The sequence below is a fragment of the Chenopodium album genome, chromosome 15 (assembly GCF_948465745.1).
Source record: "Chenopodium album chromosome 15, dcCheAlbu1.1, whole genome shotgun sequence".
Taxonomy (NCBI): domain Eukaryota; kingdom Viridiplantae; phylum Streptophyta; class Magnoliopsida; order Caryophyllales; family Amaranthaceae; genus Chenopodium; species Chenopodium album.
The window spans coordinates 2,166,292-2,188,066 of record NC_137848.1 but is presented as its reverse complement, the minus strand read 5'-3'; the positions used below and the strand labels follow the sequence as shown (position 1 = coordinate 2,188,066).

Below are 21,775 nucleotides of genomic sequence, written 5' to 3'. Positions count from 1 at the left end.
GGTGGTATATTAAGCAACCATAACAAAAATACGAAAGGGGCTAGAAATTTATATAACAAGGTGGAAAAGTTGCATGTAAATGCATGCTTTTCTTTCATTTAGCATTGTACTGGTATTATGAATTTGCTATGAAAAAGCATTAATGCATACATACATCAGTATAATATTTGCTTCAATTCTTTGATCGAGTGTCTGTCAAAGGCAATACAATTTTTTTTTTTTTCACATAATTGTAATGATCGAATTGACATGGAGCTATTACTACGTCTCACCTCTTTATTCTCTAGCTTATACAATTTATTTCCTTTTATTTGATCATACTATACATACATGATGCACTACAACATAATCATCTAAGAATGTATAGTAGTTTATACTTCTATGGACTGTCAGCTGCAACAGACTTATTTTCAGACATATATATCAGCGTACATAGACAGTGAAATTACATAGTTCAGATCAGATTCCGGGAGAAGGTGGAGGTTGTCTGGGACATGTACAATAACCATGTAAACACAATGGTGCTTTGCACCCTGTAAGTCTACAGTCATATTCGTTGAAGCAAGGCACCTTTTCCACATCTTTGTTTGGATTATTATCGGGCTTCAGAACTTCTGATGTTGTTGCTGTGCTTGATATGGTCAGTGTTGCCAATAACAGCACCAACACTGCTTGTTTCGACGAAGCCTGCTTCCCCATTTCTGCTAGCTAGACTGCTAATTTATCTTTGTGTACGTTTTTGTTTGATTTCTTGATGCAAGGTATAGATAAGAGGTATGTTACGTTATTTATAGGGTAGATATTGTTGGTTTAAATCCAACAAAGTGATGTATGTATTTGTTTTTTATGGGGATCAATAACTTTGTCAAAATGTATTGTTTGCATGAGTATGAATTTGTGGTGTTTGTAAGCAACTAAATAGGTCATTGATAATGTCTGGTTTGCTTTCAAATTGAAAACATAATTGAAATTCTCATTATTGTTACCCTTTCATAACACAAATGTCACACACTCCGATCCTATCTCACAATTTTTATGAAATTGTCCTTAGACTCCTAACAAGAATACCGTATCACGAAAATAATTCTTTTTCAAATATACGGAGTATCAAGTTTTCAAATGAAATTTGTTACTTTCAAGATTTTAATTTTTTTTAATAAATTCATATTCATTGATAAAAAGTTATACAACATCTACTTAGAAAATCTAATTAAATTAAGAAAACACATTGAAAAATGAATCAAGCAAAGATTTCCATCATAAAACTAAAATTGTTGAGTGGATCTTATATTGTGGTACATATCTTGTACATATTGTTGTGGCAAGACAATGTGTACTATAAACACTCCGTTAACAATATTAACATTATTGTTTGATTTCCTGAATAATAAGTCGTTACACCATGATTCAAACAACAAACCCAAACAAATCAAGCCATTTAATTAATTATCTATGATCAACTAATATCAATTGTCAACTAAGATTCCAGGATTATGAGGAGGGCATCTGCAGACATGATAAACACAATTAGGCGCAAGACAACCAGCAAATCTGCAGTCATGTTCTGATTTACAAGGCATTACAGGCTCACGCCATCCGCCTCGACGCCATTCATGATTGAATTCATTAGCCAAGCCTCTTGCAAAAACTAAGAGTGGTGAATATACTAGCAATAGTAATGCCAATACTAGAGCCCAAAATGCTGTTTTCAACAAACTCTTCTCCATGCCTTGTAATAATATTTAATCTTTTTTGTCAAAAATGTTTTTCTTAGCTTAAGTAATATAATTGTGAGTTTGTGACTAATAGTTGATGATATTTGTATATATGCTTTATTGAGTGTTATGGAGTGTAAATTTGTAATTTTTCTCTGAAATTATTACAATGTGGTGAAATTTTGGGGATTAAGAGTAAAGTTAGGAATGATTAAGAACACTAAAATAGGTGAAAATGTGGTGCTCTTGTGAGTGAATTGTGGAAATCTTACAGTTATATGTTACTTGAAAAAGTCAGAGTGTTGTTTCTTTCTTCTTCAATTATTTTTCTTATTAGGTCATTCCATCATGTGTTTACGTTGATCACATTTATATTGACATATAAACAACAAATATTACTCCGTATTAAATTAATCTTAATTTGATATGAAACCTCTTTTGAGCCTAAATCATGTAATTATCATTTATGCTAAATAACAAAGAAAACGTGTCAAAAATAAAGCAATTAGGTTAAATAACCATACGCTGCTACAATTTGCCAGAACAATTTTGGAAGTTGTGTGCGTCATGGGTTACTTATTGTGGGGTTACTTACTTAAATTAGGGGACTCATTTGGTCAGGGTTACTTATTCAAGGGTTAATCGTTCGGTCAGGGGTTGCTCTCACACAGAAAATGCGCTAACCGACTGAGCAAATTTAAAATAAGTAACATCTAATCGACTGAGTACCATCGAAATACGTAAACCCGACGAAAACACGTTAACAGACTAACTCTAGAAGTAACCCTTGACCGACTGAGTAACCCTAAAATAAGTAACTCTTGAATAAGTAACCCCTATAAGCTTATAAGTAACTCATTAATAAGTAACCTCTATAATTAACTCTTGAAAAAGTAACTTTTGAATAAGTAGCCTCTATAAGTAACCCCTATAAGTAACTACACGATGTGACTAGTCACGCACAGAGAAAAAAAGCACCATTTTCTTTTATATTTTTTTGTTTTTAACGTACTACCTCCGATTTTTTTTAGTTGTAACTTTGGGGTATTATTTGAAAGATATAAAATATTCCAAAGTTACAACTAAAAAAAATCAGAGGTAATATAATTTTCTTACTCAAATTTTTTATTGTGTCATGGTAACTAATGATGAAGATTGAACAACAAAACATTTACGGCTAAGATTCAAAGAATTACAATCCATTGAAAAGTCATCCAATTATGGAAAGATTACAAAAATTTACTTTTGATAAAAGACTTTTTCATATATAAATACAATTAAAATAAAAGAAATAAAACCAATCTAAACTTAATTCCATATTTCTTACAAAAAAAGAAAAAAAAAATCCATATTTCTTTATTCTTGGGACTGAAAAACAATCCTTTCACAATACAACTATCAGATTCTTAATCGGAGACTCTAAACTAACCTAAGTTAGGAAATAAATAACTAGATTAATTGGGAAGCAAGGCTCAATATATACATCATCTAGAAATCTATATATACATATTATGAATAAATGTTTTCGATATCGACTTTTCTTCGTTGGTCTCAAAAAATAGTCTCATGTATAGCGCATTCAACAGCCTAACTTTCAAAACGATTTGGGGTCGGCTAATCAAATCAAATTTAGCACGTAGTTGCTAATTAATGGCATCGTACAAACTTTTCGAGAAGAAAACAGAGTGGATAATAATAGTGGGTGACGAACAAACACAAGAAGAAGCAAAAAACCACCCTAGTCCGTTAAACCGAAACAAAGTTCACATCAAATTGCAACACTCTAAGCAACGCCAGTGCTACGTCCGAACCGTCGAGGATCGAAACCGTAGAGGTAACGTACCTCAATTAATTCATGTGGAAAATAGTGATAAACAAGTTCTTACTCAAAGATTTTTACACGTCGACCCGAGTTTTAGGTACGTAACTAAGGAAGATGTACAAACTACAATTACGGATGCTATCTCTAGATTATGTTCAAAGGACGTAAAGCTTAATGATGCTATTGTTGTTCGAGTTATGGAACATTGTTGTAATGCTCGTTTTCGTCGTGATCATCTCTACATGTGTGTTGAACTCGTTTCACTTGATGTTTATATCTGTAATGAAATGATTGCTGATAATTTCTGAATATAATTATCCGACCAAATTTGAAAACGGGCTATTAATCGATTGATTAACGAGACTAGAGTTTGAATTAGTATGAAAGTTTTTTTTTTTTTTTTTTTTTTTTTTTTTTTTTTTTTTTTTGGGTGTTTAGAGAGTCACAAGGGCAGGTGATGAGAATCGATCCCAGAATCACTAGGAATCAGGAGGGGAACTCTAACCACTTGAACTATCCCTCACTGGAAAGATTGTACTCCGTAACATATATTGATTTTTTTTTTTTCAAATAAACATATATTGATTGTTTTATGAGTCGTCTATCTTGAAATTGTAGTGTAATTTAATTTTTTTAAGCTTTTTTTTTTAGTAAAGAGATTGAACCAATAAAGGATTTGATTTAAATCTTATAAAGTATAGCAAACTTAAACGGTATAAATCAAGTGAATTGTCGATTAGGGTTTTATTTATAAAAACTGCAAATATATATAGAAAAACCCTAACAAGCTTTGATTTTTAAAGTTTTGCCTTAGTAAGTAATCAATCTATGGGATGAATCATGAATGAGAATGAAAGGAGATTAGAGTTTTGATGCAATATAGTTAACCTTGATCTAATTTGATATGATCTTACAAAATCACATGTATTTATTATTATAAATTATAACCTATCGTCATAATGTATTATTATTACATATATTAAACTATATAAGCTAGCCATTGATCAAAGTAAAATTAACATAAGAGACAAAGACAATAACATGGAAATAAAACACAAATTAAAGTACCTATTTTCTAAAGATATATTTCCATCAACGCGCTAAATAAAGCTCCATCGATCATTCAAATAAATCAAGTGAATCCAAGAGTTCCCCCAAACACTTCAATTAGGGCAAAATTTCTACGGCCTATAGCTTGATCCCTTACCCTTAAGAAGTGTTTGGAGGGAACTCTAGGAAACAAGTGATGATAGACATTTACGAACTCCATTTACTGATGAACTCTAGATTCATAATTTATTATAGAAGCAAGAGCCGCCAATTCAATTATTTATAGCAACATTTTATGATGGTAAAATTTAATTTGTTGTTAAAAAGAAAATCATATACACCAAAGCTAAGTAAAAAGGTCAGATATGTGAACCTAGCCATCATAATAGGGTAGGTTAATTTGGGATACAACAAAGAATAACATCACAGTAATTTGGAATAAGGGTTCACTTGCTAATAAGTGGCTCATATACATGCCACATTTTATTATCTTACCTTTATGTATAAATCCTCTTCATATTGTCTTTTTCAAACTTAACTTTGTTCAATGTAGAATGAAAAAGACCTTAGCCTGCATTTACCCTAATTCATCAAAAGCTTTCTATCTTCGTACGTTACATCTCCTTAATTGGCTTGTTTTGTAGCTTTTTTTTATCTCTACAGTTAGAAGGCAGCAACTATCTTAAGAGACATCATGACTAAGGGCTTGTTCACTTCAGCTTAATTTCAGTTCAGTTCAGTTCAGCTCTTAATTTCCTTCTCTCATAAAATACTCATTTCAGCTCAGTTCAGTTCAGCTCCAATCAGTTCAGTTGAGTTCAATTTAGTAAATGTAAACATGCCCTAAGTTATACTCAAGTAGTTGAGCTCTATTGATTTTAGACTAAGTTTTAAAAATTGATCTAATATTGTTGTTCTTGCACATGTCTGAGTACTTGTAATATAAGCAAATACATTTTAATTTGGAATTTTTTGACCTAAGCTTAATGCAATCATACATTAATTAAAAGTGTTCACAGAAGTCCAACAAGCTAGCACAACATAACAGGGCTAATCAAAATTCTTACACACTGATACTACATACTAACACAAACTTTTTACTAGCTCTTACAAAACATAAACACGTAACATTAAAAGCCAACTGGAAGTTCAATATGCCAAAGTATGCAAAACATATGCATTCCATAATTCCTACCAATTGGGCTTTTATGTAGGCAATAGACAAAGGGATGAGCCCCTGAAAAGCTGCGGAACTTTAGAGGCTAAGAAAGAAATGTAAGGGTAGTAACATCACGAGTTGGTTGTAATGGCCTTGTAAATTGATCCCAAACAACTTGATGACTCGCTACGACCCTCTTCACAGGGTTCTCGATTCTCTCCATATATTGAAGAAAATTAAACTTGGTGACATGCTATGAACCCTCAAAGTTTGTTGACATTTTGAAGTCTTTGTTGAAATTTATTATAAATCAAACTCACTGCAGTATGATTTTACACATTATAATATGAACTGGTTATTACCTTATTGGTATATCAAAGTTGTGTTGGTTTATTGAGTCGACTTTAAATTGACTTTTTTTTTTTTTTATTTCCACATATATTGACACATAGTTGATCTAATGAAATAAAACTTGGTATTAGAGTACAAGCTAATTAACTAAAGCCTGTTTAAGTGGAGTACTGAATCAATTGCATTCACATATATATGTGTAGAATGACTTGTATGTAGTAGTATCAAATAAAAATTGTTGACTACAATACTCTTATACAAAAGTATATTTCAAAATGAAGGGAATACAATAAACTTAAACATGACATAATGATGATATAAGAATATATTTAAAAAATGTACATTGTTTTTTAGTACCTTTAAAATTGACAAATAATTTTACATCTCTACTATTTTATTCAAATAATTAGTACTTGAGTTGTTATTCGAATATATTGATAGGATTGTTAATATGGAATCATGCTTGTGGTTGATAAGCGCATAATTTATACAAAGTTCCGAAGCTACTCAAATTAGTTTTTTGGCTATATCATGCATGCATTTATGTCACAAATCAATTTGTTGCAATAATTTGCCCCTAAACCAATTCTAATTCTTACAATATACTACCTCCGTTAAATGTTATATGCAACTTTAGGGTATTATTTGTGAGATATAAAATATTCCAAAATTGCACATAATAGTTAACGGAGATAGTATATTGAATTAAGTTTATTACTCTGTACCTTAGTTTATCGTATACTCCGTACTTATTATACAATGTTAATGTTAATGTTAATGTTAATGTTTGTGACAATTGACAAAACTGACAATGCAGCTAGATGGTCTTCAGCTTGGTGCGCTTTCAATTAACCTTGCCTTGGATCTGACTAGGTTCATTCTACACTATGGTACATTGATATGCGTTGTTACTTTATAAAAGAGAAAAGTTTAACAAGAATCAAAAGTAATTTCACTTCTTTACTGAAACAGTGATCTTATATGTGCTTTCTTATATATATATACCATACCCTTAAAGTTATACCATGCATAGCGCTAAGGTGTGTTTTTTTCACTTGATTTTTTATGAATTTTAACTCATTTGAAATTATATGAATTTATATTAGAAGTTTAAAACCTACTTCATATCTTAATTACTATCACTGTTTCATATTATGTGTAACATTTACTAACAACCTATGTTAGTCATTATGTACAACAAATATTTTCTTTCCTTTTTAAGTTATCATATGTCTCTCCTCATCACATGCATCTATATCTTTCTCTCTACATTTAACACTGTACTCACAAACAACTTTTGCGTAAGAGTGCGTGTCAAGGCATTTGTTACACATAATATGAAACGGAGGTAGTAGTATAAAATTGATCTGAACTTGGTTAGCAGCATTATTCCTAATTTAATATATACTTTGTATTTCTTGACTAAGTTATTTCTTGTGTTTATTTTATTTGAATTTATCTACACTTATAAATTATTAACACACATTTGAACTAATGTAAACTTGGGGTGTGTTTCATCATATCTATTCGATTTTTTAACATTCAATTTCTAATAGCTTATTAGAAATTATCTTAACTCAATTAAACTTATTAAACTAATAAAGCTTTTATGTACACCCAGTTTACAATAATATTAGTGTAAATCAAATACTTTAAGGGAAATTTTTAGCCAATTTGTGATACTGTTTAACCTTCTTTTGAGGTAACGTTAAACTTAATGTAATTTTAATACAAATAGATCATGGTATAATTTTCCCTTTAATAAGCCAATTTGTGTACATCGAATACGTCATGAAATCTCCATAGCATCAACACTCTGATAGTCTGATCCATTTTCATTCTCATTCATCTTCGTAGATTGATTACTTATCGAGCCAAATCTAAAATTACTCATGGAGACAAATCTAATAATATATCGATATAATAATAAAGGCAAAAGTTTCATTTATATTTGTAGAAAGCGTCCCATGCATGTCTCAAACCCAAAGTGACGTTCAACATGCATGAAAAATTGAAGACATAAAGAAGCGAATCTTGAAATAGAAGCGAAAATGACACAACAAAAAAGAAAAAAGCTAAGACAATTTGCATCAAATACATACATAACCTTGCCAACAGTTGCGGCTAGGTTCAACTATACCGAGAGCCTCTTGGCTTGATGCATAGCCGGATACCATTGATGTCGAAAATAACTTCTAAAGGCGTAGGAGAAAATTGCTTATTATAAATAGCTAGACATGATACGAGCTAAGAGAAATCAACATAATTTGTAAACAAGTATGCCTTAGGTTGGTAACTTATCAAGTGTTCCTCAGAATTCCTCCGAACACTTCATTAAGGGGTCGGATTATACTGGCAATTAACTCTTACTGAAGTGTTTGGGGGAACTCCCAGGTTCATTTGATCCATGTATATTTATTGATTTTTTTTTTTAGATTTTTAAATTTTTTTGTAAAATAACCAATTATATTTAAAAGTTGATAGGGAGTATTATTTTTTAAAAATTACCGTGCGTGACACGGGACCTAAACTAGTTCATTATACTCTCCGCTAGTTATTATTATTTCGTAATTCGTATTGGCTCCATTAGTATTGCGTATATACTACGACATTGCGTATGATATGCATTTCCCCCAAATTAGTATTGCTTCTACGATAAGTCTTGTGTAAGCCAGACTTACATTAATTTTATAATAAGATGGTCAATTTGAAGAAAACTTTAACAATTTTACAAAAACTTTAATCACTTTAACGTAACTTTTACTTTGTAATGAGTTTGATTGCATTTTAATGTGTACGATAATTTCTAATGATGAATACATGATATGAAGGCTAATAGCCTAATATACATAGTATATGATTAGTCTAATACATTATAGTGTTTTTTAAGGATAAAATTCATATTAGGAAATAATGGTAACTTTTAGTATATAAGGGTAACTTTAAATACTACTTTTAGGGTTATTTCACCAAAAAAAAAAAAAAAGGTAGTGTTTGGGAAAAATGCAGTATGATATTTAAAGTAATAAAATATGAAGGGGTGTGATTCGTTGGTGCAAAAATAAAGTATGTTATTTGGGAGGAGAGAGAATGTAGAAATATTAAAGTATAATAGTTGAAGGGTCCACTAGGAGAGAAGAAATTATTAAAATAATGTAAAAGGTTTTCAAAAAAGAAAATGGAGCAAGTAATAAAATACGACCGCAAAAACAAAGTAGAGTAAGTAATACTCCCTCCGTTTTTTTTTTTTAAATGCATTACTTTGATTTTTGCATTATTCACATATCATGGTCGACTTAATTTTTTCACCTCTATAAAATAAATAAATGTTATTATATAATATATCATTTAGTCATAATGTCTAGTTTCATAATACTCCCTCCGTCCCCAAATGATAGTCCCTTATGGACAAATTTTAATCCCATAATGTCCACCCCATTTGCTTTTTCCAACAACCATTAATATTAATTTTTTTACCAAAATTCCCTCCAATTTGCAACAATATTTGTGCAAAGTTAACTTTCCCATGTAAATTTTGTTTTCCCATGTACTTTTATTATTTTCTCTCTTTACTTTTTTGCATATCCAATGTTAATTTACTTTTTCAATGTATTTTTACCATTCTTATTTGTGTTTATTAATTCCCGTGAAAAATACCCATAAGGGACTATCAAAAGGGGACGGAGGAAGTATAATTTTGTTACAATTTTTAATAATAGACAGTTAAAGATATTAATAGTCAAAGTTGTATCTCGGCATATTGATGCAAATAAAAGAAAACATAGGGAGTAAAATACAAAGGGAATATTTTTCTATCTTTAGCGAATCTTATCTTTGGCTAAGTTTCTATTTTCAATAATATTTTTACACACTTACTCTCTCATTACCTAATTACAATGCAACTATTCTCATCTATCAAAATATTTTTACCTACTGTCAAAGCATATATTTCCATTTACCAAAATTTTTACTTAAGGCCTTGTTTAGTTCACTTTATTTTTACTTATTCCAGAAAAAATAAGTTCAAATTAGAAAAAATAAGTTTATATCATATCATCGTTTTATGTGCAGTTTTTTTATCGCTAAATATCTTTAATTTCGTAATGAAAAAAATTATGAAAATCACATATTAATAATATACACATTATTACGAATCTAACAAGACCCCACTTGATATATTTTTTCCGTATAGATTATTGTATATTTAAGGTCAAATTTGACAATCAGACCAGACCAGATCAGATAAGTTTAGATAAGAAAAAATAAGGTGAACCAAACAAGCCATTACTCGCAAAACAAATATTCTTATTTTACTTACTTCCAAAACAAATATTCAATTGATTAGACCCCCCATACTATATTATTTCTTCGAAGTAATAGATATAGCCATGTGGGAGATATAGACATGTGTTGGGACTTGGGAGTAATAAATACGGAGTACTTCGTATATCAGTACTTTTCCCAAAACAACTATATTCATCTCGATTTGTATCTTTTATTATTGTATACAATTGAATAAGTACTTGTTGAGACTAACTAAACAACACCCCACATGATTATAAATGTCTTTTTTATATTGGGATAAATTATAGGATGCTCTCATCTTTAGAACAGTGTCAAAAATCAAAATATAACCAGTGGAAAAGAATGGAATGAGTAAAAATTATAAAAAAGTGATATTATGAAAATATAAATCGGACGAATATACTACAGTTTATATTTTCGTACATGTAAATCACCAAAGGCAGTGAAATGTAAGCATTTGAATAGTGCTAAATTGCAAATGTTGCACCTAAAAGTTTAAGAAAATATGTCAGTTGATAACGAATATTAATTGACTTAATTTCAATTTATTTACCTATGTATTAATTTAAAAATCTATGTCAATTGATGTCCAATATATATTGGCTTAGTCAATCAATTTATTTACCCATGGAGTATTAATTTAAAAATCCAAGCATGACTCGGACATTAACTAGTTATATTTTTCAATATCCATTTATTAATATGCACATAGAAGACGGTCTAAAAACCAAATCAAACTTTCTTGAACGGAAAGAGTTTAATATTTGGATACACTTATGAATCTACACAAAGTTTCGTATACGGTTGGCCGTATCGTGCGGCCAGCTATAATTTCTTTTTTTAAATTTTTTTTTCATTTTCTCTCTCCTCTCCTCCAAGCTCCAACCTAGATCGCCGACGCCGTCTTCGATTCGTTGTCGTCGAAGCTCCTCAAAGCCCCAAACCAACCCAAACCTCCGTTGTGGTCGTCTTCATCTTCATCTTTGCCGGCGAAAGCTCCAAACCAACCAGACCTCCGTCGTCGTCGTCTTCGTCTTCATCTTTGCCAGCGAAATCAGCCAAATCGACCTCCACCTCCGACGTCGTCTTCATCTTTGTGGTGAATTGCAGATTTGAAGGAGAGATTATGAGGAATTGCTCGAAGCTTCAAACCCTAACATTTCCCCCAAATTTCGAAGCTCCAATTTTCGCTTGAGTTTGCGCGGGTTGTGAGGAAGGTGAGGTGGTCAGGTGCAGTGGTTTGGGTGGGTCTAGTTGGGTAGGGATCTAGTGGTTGGTAAGGTTTGGGTGTGGTTTGGGTGCTATCGTGGTGTGGGTCTGGTTGGGTGTGGTTTAGGTGTGGTTTGGTTGTGGGTTCGGTGAATTGTGGTGGTGGCGTGGTTGTTGGTGGCGTGGGGCAGTGGGTACGACAGTTGGTACGGCAGTTGGTGGTCAGGTGGTGGCGTGGTTGTTGGCGGCGTGGGGTAGTGGGTACGGGAGTGAATGTGCAACAGGTGGTGTAGGTTGGTCGAGGGTTATTTGGTCGATCAGGGGTTACTAGATGGGGGTTACTTGGTCGGTCAGGAGTTACTAGGTCGGGGGTTACTTGGGGTTACTAGGTCGGGAGTTACTAGGTCAGTTAGGGGTTACTAGGCCGGGGGTTACTAGGTCGGTTAGGGGTTACTTGGGGTTACTAGGTCAGGGGTTACTTGGTCAAAAGTTACTAAGTCAGTCAGGGGTTACTTTTGTCTGGGGATTACTTTGTCATTTATTAATTTGGCACCCTGCCAGAAACGCGCTGATGAATCTATGATTAACCAACAAAAAGTAAGATAAGTACTCAATATTAGATATAGACATGTGGGAGATATAAGCATGTGTAAGAAAATGCATAAGATAGAGAAAGAAGTATTAAAAAAGACAGATATCAGAAGCATAAATAATCCAAAAAAAAAAGTTGAACATGGAATATTGACCCATTACATAATCAGGAGTTGTTCTGTATGATGATAATTGATAAGTCTAATTTAGCCCAAGAACACGACTAGGTTCTAATACTTCTCTAAAAAGCCTTAAAATGTGACAACCAGAATATATTTCTTACCAACTTGCTATAAATAGCATGACTATGTTAAGTATCATCTATCATGTATTGTTAAATTCAACTAGCTAACACATTAGATGTTCCCTAGAGTTCCTCTGAATACTTCATTAGGGAAACGTTTTTTCGACTCCCTACTGAAGCGTTTGGGGGAACTCCCGGGTTCATTTGATTTCGGATGATTCAATTTATTATTATTATTTTCTTCCAAAAACACACAGGTATAAGATTGATGTGAAGTGAAATGTGCAATATATAGCTCGACTGCAAAAACTGTGACAATGTTGAGAAATGCAATGGCATTTTGGTTTAAATTTCAGCTACTAAGCTTCATTCTTTTATTCTGCATCCATATTATATAAGCCAATGCGGCTTTAATCTACACATATGCTTCTGTGTTTCTTCTGCTATCGCGTTCTTTGGGTTCCAAATCCATTTTTGTATACTACTTGCAAATATGGTCTACAAATGAAAACAGAAGGTAATATCTTAAGAAGATTTTCTCAGGTAACAACAATACTATTACGACGTATAATGAATTACTTCAAATTTCGGAATGCAACATATTTAGTTGTTTTCCATTTAAGACTCCTAAGAAACCAATGGGGAAATACTTAAGTTACATTTTAGTCTCCCTTTGTAATGAAAATGAAAAAAATTTCATGATCTTTCTTAACAGCTGTCGTATGACAATTTTAAGTTACGCAACTAGCCAACTACACAAGATTGTAATGGATGAATGTATTTAAAATAACAGCAATTATGAAAAGAAAAAAGAAAAAAAAAATTTATGTGAACATGTTAATTTTAACTATATAAGCTAACAATTCAAAAAAAAAAAAATTTCAAAAAAAAAATAAAATAAAATAAAAGCAAAATTTTGAGCAGTTTGGATAAGAAAAGGCAGAATGGTTAAGTCAGGCACTAAATGCAGAATCTGGGTGTAGACCCTCTAACAAGTCTAACCTGGCACAAGGACATGACCAGGTTCAAATTTTGTTTTTATACATAATAATGTTGATGGGAATATTCCAAAAAAGAAACTGAATTGGATGCAATTTTAATGCATTTTACCAAATCTCACCTCTAATTTGTTTTATAAATGATATATTATTTTTTGAATTTACTTCAAGAAGTGTTAATTAGTTGTAGATTTGATTCATTTTTTGTTAAATGCACTGCAAGAAATCGGATATGTGCTGCTTGTTTCTGATTTGGGCTGGTTTAAGCCAAGTAATTTGGACCGAGCACATAACTCAGCAGCGGATGGCACAAAGTGATCGAGGCCATATTATAGGGTGCATGTGTCCTGGTACCGAAAGACTATTAAAATTTTAGCATAGCCTAGACTTATTTTCTAGCCCGGTCCACGACTTCCAGTCTAAATCCTAACCCAAAGGCTCACACTGTTTATAGAAGGCATAGCACAGTCTGTGTTCAAGGTTTTAAAATTATGTATGATGGCACTTGACTACTTGCCATACTGCTGATTAAAATTTTAAGGTGGATTGGTCTTGTTTCCTTCCAACCTCAACATTGCCCTGAGAAAAACTTGTAACTTAACATAGCTAAGTACACTTTTAAGCTTCTCGGATTCCTCTAAGAAATCCGACAGTTTAGGCCTTAATTTCAGTTCACAGCCAAGGCAAGCGTTGCCAGCAGTTAATCTATCAGAGATCATGTCAGCTATAGGAGTGCATAGTAAGGTTTTGTGACCATCAAAGACTCCAGATTAGTTTCTTTGTTCATCATTGAGTGGCAGCCATTATTGACGCGATAATGTACATAAAAAGTACTGAAATTTGGTAGAGTATCTTCCAAAACTGCTGCCTCAGTGAAGGTTACTTTGGCATACTACTGATATTATAGCCCAGAGGTTTAATATTGTCATATTGCAAATCTTAGCTGCAGTACTTCAGCAAATGAACCTTTACAGCAAATATCTTGCTCACTTCTGCAGCTTAATTGTTCCCTTTCTTGAAATGCCTCTCTAATCTAGCCTACAGATGCGGTTAGGTTCAGTGATTAGACTCCTAAGAAAATACCGCAAAGTTTGTAAGATATTCCGTATTCATCGTTGCTGCACGTAAATGAATACAAAGATACATAGATAAAAATGGAAATCTAGCATTTCACTCGATATAGATATTATATTTTTAATACAAAAGATGCATTCTAGAAGCATTCTCCTAAATGCATGGCGAATTCCATAAATACATACAACAGAGAACTGGCACCACCCCAAAAATATTAAGAGATTTTTTTTAAAAAAAAAAATATACAAAACTTTCTTTCTAGACCAAGTCAGAAAAAAAAAAGGGCAGGTGACAGTAAAACATTACCTAAGCTTTAGGCCGCCTTCTACAAGGATGTACCACCAATATTTACATACATTTTAAGGTAAAGATACACCAACAAACACTGAAGTGCAATCTCACCATAATCAGCGAGCACGGGGAGATTGTCGATAAGATGACAATGGGGATGCCGAGGGGGTATAATGCATGGGAGAATGATGGTTTTTCATTGGAGACCTCATGGGGCTGTAAATGTTTTTGCCACCAAGGGAGCTTTTACTTGCATTTTTGAAGTCTTGCAGCTTCTTGAGTTCCTCTAAGACCTCTGACATTTTAGGCCTTGATCTTGGTTCAGGATTCAGACATCGTAAAGCAAGTGAAGCAACTGTGAAAGCGGCTTTTTGGGGATATTGGCCTTCCAGTTTGGTATCCATAATTCGGAATAACTTTCTTCGATCCCCTAAATATGGCTTTGCCCAATCTACCAGACTCTGCTCTGCACCAACTCTTGATTTGTCAAGTGCACGACGTCCAGTTAAAAGTTCAAGCAACACAACCCCATAACTATAGACATCGCTCTTTGCTGAAAGGCGACCTGGTGAAAGAAGCCAGATGATTAGTATTAAGATATGCAAAACTGTCAATATAAACAGTTACATGGCAAGGATTTGCCAACAGCTAATTATTTTAATTTTTAAAATTATAAAATAAAATAAGAAAATTAAGTTTGACTACGTAGCTCACACCAACTCCTTTTGCTGAAAATGACATGTACATCCCTCTTTCCCAACTTTCACTTGATGATACAGGGCCTTTTCGTCGATTAAGAGTTATTTAACAGCCAATTAGTCAAAGAGGTATCTTATGACATCCCCTTTAACCAGATGAGTATTTACACTATTCTGGCAACCGTAGGATATCCAAAAATACTCCAGCATCGATCGAAGTTCTTTTCCACAACACACCACAGTTTTTTTTTTAATTCTTATTGGGAGTAAAAGGAGACTTAGACACACTTGGTTATCCAACCAGATTTTAAACACCTAAAGGCTGATCTTTAGCAAGTTGTTAAAAAAAAAATGTGGCTGGTCAAAACTCTCAAAAGAAAAGCCGAAATAAAGGGTGGTTTAATACAAAGTGGCATAAACAAGAAGTGATCTTTTAATGATTTTCACAACAAGGAAAGACAATCTTGAGATCAAATAGGTAGCTGCCGAACCTGTAGCTACATATTCTGGCGCTGCATAACCCTGAGTTCCCATGACCTGAGTTGACACATGAGTACGATCTCCTGTGGGCCCTGCTTTTGCCAACCCAAAATCTGATAGCTTCGCGTTAAACTCCTGCAAGCGTGAAAAGAGATATCAGAAAACTGCTCATCATATGTAAGGAGATAAGTCAGATAACACAATATAAATGCCAAAGTCTGAACATACAGCATCTAGCAAGATATTTGATGCCTTGAAATCACGATAAATGACTTGTGATTCAGCATCATGAAGGAAAGAGAGTCCTTCAGCAGCACCGATTGCCACTTTAATCCTTGTTCCCCAGGAGACTGGCTGAGGCCCCCCTGCAGACAATAATTTTCCGTCAGATTATCAAGATTCTAGACTTTAAAAAAGCAAATATAACACTAAAATTTTATAGGGATTTACTTTGATTAGAATTATATGACTAGCGCCTAAAACCAACATGCAAGTGGAGCAAGTGAGCAACAGGAACATAAAGACATGAAGTAACCTAATGCGAAAAATTACTGAACCAGCAACCAACCTAAAGAATGGGCTCAAAAGACAAATACTAAATAAGATGCCGAGCTAAAATAGCATATGCAAAGTTGATCATAAATCCAATGGAAACTATGATAGGCTAAGAACATTGAATATAAGCCATATAGGTATTAAAATCAGCACATGCGTGTCACAGCTAAATTTAAAGAGTAATCCAAACACACCAAAGAAAAAACCTAAATTGCTAGTCAATCTCAAGGGATTACAAAATCTGCATAGGAGTCGTTTCTGAAGTAAATTTGGGTAAAATACCAAGGAAATTTACAGAAATAATTCTTGATAGCTTTAATTAAAAAAAAAAAACTATCTCCCGACTAGAGTTACTTACGTCTGAACAGATGATTTTCTAGGCTTCCCTTGGGCAAAAATTCGTATACCAAAAGCCGATTTTCACCTTCAACGCAATACCCAATAAGTTTCACCAGATTAGCATGATGTAGTTGGCCAAGATAGTTTACTTCTGTCTGCATTAAATCAGCTGTAAGGAAACAAGCTAAGGAGTTCCAGTGAGAAATGAACAAATGTTAAAGGTGCGAAACTTACCAACCACTCTTTGTGACCCTGAAAACCTTCAGGTTTAAGCTTCTTGACTGCAACAACCATTCCAGATCCAGGTCTTGAAGGACAGAGAGTATGCTCATCAATCCACCCCTTGAAAACATAACCAAAACCACCTTCTCCAATTAGGCTATCAGGACGGAAATTTTTGGTGGCAGTCTTAAGGTCATTGAAGGAGAAGGCCTTCAAACCAGGAGACGACAATATTTCATCTTCAGATCTTGCGGTCGGAAGACTTTGATTGATACTTTTGACTCTTGGTGTTGAGACAACCGAATTAGACAAGTTTGAGGAGTGGCTTATACCTCCACCACTACCAACTTTTGAGGCTCCTGAGGCTGAAAACAGAAAAACTTCGCATCAAAATTTAAAATAGAGAGATGGGGAAAAAGAGAGAGAAGCAAAATTAAAAGCTCTAGGATAATTTATACACATTTGATGCAAACTTTCAAAATAAGCTTCATTACTCATCAAAATAATGGTTTTGGTATCAAAATCCATCCTTTCTAAAGACATTTACTCCATCCATTTAATTTAATAGTCAAATATGTCATCTTGGGATGAATGAGACATTGTCATGATTTGTCACGATATAAATTTGATTGTGTTTCCTAATTTGTTAACAAGTAGCTTCTGCTTTAGATTAGGGCTTTGTAGTCTCTCTTTCTTATATTCAACAGATTCCAGTGAGCAGAAAATTTTAAGAAGGCTCTAGGCAAAGCACAATTTGTTAAACAAGTAGCTTATGGCTTACATTAGGGTGTCGGGAATCTCTTTGTACCATATATAAATTGTGTGATGAATGAAATATAACACACGATTTTGCCCTAAACTTTTTGTGTTTCCTAATAGAGTAATAGCAATGGACAATCACTGAATATTCTATGACACCCGTACACCCCTATTTGAAATAAAGGAGAGAGGATGAGAGAAACAGAACTAATATAACTGGTATCTGAATGACATTAAGTTAGATCCTTAATTATTATAGGATTGAACAACGTGACAACTGTATCTAAACATAGAGATAATTTCATAATGCCGCCTTAAGATTGATGTATATGTTTGTATCACAGTCCCTAAACTTGGACAATGGTTTGCACTAGGCATTTAGGCGGGCACAGAACTCAAAAAACAATACAAGAAAACATAAAAAGCCTTGGTCAGAACTATACAAAGCATGAAATTTACAACGAACAAATTTTTGAAAAGTACATACTCCTGGATGAAAGTTAGGCCACAAACCAGAATTTAAACCAGTTAACACCTTATCAGCAGGAATGAGCATTGCAGTGATAGCATCTAAACATCAAGCTATACAGTTGATCATCATCGACCTTATTTGGTACATTAATTATTTCCAGCCTTTTTTCTTAGTTCTAAATCCATTAACAAGGTCAAGCAGCAAGTATATAATAGGAAAATAGTATTTCAATTGACCTTTTACCATCAAAGCATCATCAAACTACCCAAACAATGCCTGAATTTACCAAATATCTTAATAACATCTAATGACATCAGCTACTTTATACGGCCAATGAAAAGGTCAAAGAAGCAAAATAAACCAACCAATACTTGAATGAAATGCCAGGCCATTGCCTTTGAGGAAAACGACGAACAAACTCTAACAAGGTATTGAGATTAAACCCCTAGCACTATTCTACACTCGATAGTAAAATCATACTTATTGCACAATCATTACCGCTTTTCTATTACTCTTATTAAATTTTGACTAAATGATTTGATATGAAAAGCAATCTCCAAAGTTTCAACTACCATTAAGATATAGATTGCTTAAAGTTCAAGAACAACACCATAACATATAGTCAACGAGTCCCCGAAACAATAACCGCCTTCTCAACAATCAATCATGATTCATCACAAAGTGAACACCAATATTGGTAATTAAGGGTGGAATTATATCAAGTTGGTAACTAAGCGTAATGACCCCGCAAAGATGAGCTAACCCCAAAAACCCGTCTTCGGTTCGGATTGGACACCTGCTTCAACTAGGAGGACTTCAAGAGCAAAATACATAACAATTTTTCTGGAAAAATTATCAGGAAGGTACCAACTTAATGACTAAATCTGGGTTATTGAATTCTATCCCTAAAATTTGAAGTCACCAATTTTCAAAGCAAAACACACCATCAAAATCAAACATGAAAATTCCACACCCTAAATAAAAATCTTCAAAAATTTAATAGAGCAATAAAGAAAAAAAAAAAAAAAAAGCAAGATTATAATCAGCAATTAATTAATATCAGAAACTAATTTACCATACATAGTAAGTAAACAAGATTCTAAATTTAATCAAAAACCCATAAATAGAAATGCAATTAACAGCACAAAATTAAAGCATACCAGAAGTAGGCATAGAGTTGAAATTATCCACTTGTGCAGAAGAACCAAAGCAATTACCCATCTGAGTTTTGCACCAAATCAGCAACCAAAAAAAAAACAGAGGGAATTGAACCAAGATCACAAAGCTACTAATTATAGCAAGAACAAAATTAAACAAAAAAACCCAATTAAGTATGAAAGGAATTGAGAAAAATTAAAGTATTAACACATGGGAAATTGACAAGTTTCCTAGGAAGGTGAAGCTAAGAAAAGAGAAGAAGAAAGAGAAAGCAAATAAAAAATGAGAGGAATTTAAAAAACAAATTCAAATGATTACAAAGAAAAGGAAGGTCTTTAGAGGGTGCCTGGAAGTCGCACTGCAACTCTCTTTTATCAAAAAGTCTTCCTTTATGGGGTACGTTACCAGATAATCAAAAGTCTGTTAGACTGTTACACTCTGATTAATTCTAATTTAAGTCAAAATTAAGCCTTATTTTGAGTGAAAGTTTTTATATTTACTCATAAACATTGTTGTATACTAGATGCTTGAACACGAAACAAATGATTAAAGCAAAATAGTTCTCATTATCCCATTGACATTGTTGTATTCTAGATGCTTGAACTCGAAACTAATTGGTTAAGGTGAAACAACTCCCATCTTTCATTAAAAATTCATGCTCTAAATGTTGAGCACGAAACCAATTAGTAAAGGTAAACAATTCTCATACTAATGACCCAACTTAACCAGTAAATTGTTCGAGCTTTAAACTATATACTTAATAATTTGTTAATGTTTGTGTTTTCTATTGTATGTTCACAACTTCACACCAACACACATAGACATAGTCACATAAGCCATTCACACGAGAAACAATTCATGGAATTGGATTAGGCACTTCCGTGTGTACCGCACCCTCCTTTGTGTTGAAAAAATGCTTTGTTTTACTAGTCCTAGATATTATTATGTCTTCCTAGATTGCAGTCAATTTCATACAATGGTTTTGTTTGCATCTTTTATCTACCTTTAGATCTAGGGATATATTCTATTGTTTTCCCTAGAGTCCATGAGAGGAAATGTAGGTGGGATTAAATTTAGTGAGTATCACTGTGTGAAGATGTAGAATACATAAATGATATGTACTCCGTGTGTTCACAAAATTTATTTAGTTGATCACGATTAAATTTAAGAATAATATAAGCACTAATAAATCCATATAGCTGAATTAAAATTAGTTTTGATAAATTAAAATCAAGTGAATAGAACATATTTTTAATTATTTTTTGAATAAAACATGTTATTATTACACCTATGTGGTAGTCGATTATAAATTGTGTGATGGCTTAAATGAATTTTAAGTGTAATTTATGTGGAAAAAACCATATAACCTTCATGAGAAAACAATCTCATCCTCCAACAAGCTTGTGTTTTTCTTTGAGTTTTCCATTACTATCCATTATCAATTGGGAGGTGGTATTACATAGGAATGAAAATTTATGAAGAAAAATAAATAAACTAGGAGTTATCGATCTTTGTATATAATCATTGAAAAGAACAAAATTTTATTTCCAAATTTACATGCAATCCAAAGTCTTGTTCTTTTGCTCGAACGAGGCTCCATTTCTCATTACTACGGATTATCAATTACCAAACGAGTTATATTAATGCATATCATTAACTTGCACCTACAATAAACGCTAATTTTTTGTTGATACTAGCAAAGTAATTTGTAATTAAGCCTCAAAACATAATAAGTTACTAAGGAGTACATAATTTGAAATTTTGGGTTTACATCTAACAAGTCAAACTATGACAATGGAAACACTATACTTTTTTAATCGGAGACTTTACCTAGTAACTATGTACCATTCGTCCATTTCATAGTCCTTTTAATCTTTTATACTCCCTCCGTTACATATTACTCGCAATAAAGGAATATTTTATGTCTCACAAATAATACCCCTTTGTCGCAAGTAATCTGTAACGGAGGGAGTATTAACTTGAGTTGCTTTTTATTGGCATAGTTTAACTAGAAAAAAAGGAGAAAATGTCTCCTATTCTCAAATATTCGACTCGTATGTTGTACGTGCACTTTATTTATATGTCAAATATTGCACGAGTTTTGACTTGTGAAAAAGTGAGAGAGAATAGGTCCAAAAGGTATTTTTATAAGTCTTTGTCTACTACGAAGTAATAACACCCTTTAGTACGAAGTATTTAAGTACATACCCCACTGCCGCCCCTTCAAATAAATATGTATTGGTCAAGTTATTTTAAATATTAATTATCATCATTTTATATTAT

General features: G+C 32.8%; 1 protein-coding gene across 1 annotated transcript; it reads right to left on the bottom strand.

Annotated features, from left to right (window-relative positions):
- Nucleotides 1-14,589: 14,589 nt before the first annotated feature.
- On the bottom strand, nt 14,590-19,835 carry LOC145582665 (putative serine/threonine-protein kinase PBL3). Its single transcript, XM_081639655.1, has 6 exons — nt 19,495-19,835; nt 17,116-17,468; nt 16,901-17,036; nt 16,216-16,352; nt 15,999-16,122; nt 14,590-15,374 (listed from the first exon to the last, which is right to left on the bottom strand). Exons 1-6 carry the CDS (start codon nt 19,553-19,555, stop codon nt 14,926-14,928), a joined length of 1,260 nt encoding a protein of 419 aa, XP_081495781.1. The 5' UTR covers nt 19,556-19,835; the 3' UTR covers nt 14,590-14,925.
- Nucleotides 19,836-21,775: the final 1,940 nt, after the last annotated feature.

What these genes read in the sequence shown, in the direction of transcription:
- LOC145582665 (XM_081639655.1), bottom strand. Translation starts at nt 19,555, where the DNA reads ATGGGTAATTGCTTTGGTTCTTCTGCACAAGTGGATAATTTCAACTCT. An exon ending in AGAAAATCATCTGTTCAGAC is followed by an intron (nt 16,353 to 16,900) that starts GTAAGTAACTCT and finishes TATTGTCTGCAG; the next exon opens with GGGGGCCTCAGCCAGTCTCC. An exon ending in GCCAGAATATGTAGCTACAG is followed by an intron (nt 15,375 to 15,998) that starts GTTCGGCAGCTA and finishes TTCTTTCACCAG; the next exon opens with GTCGCCTTTCAGCAAAGAGC.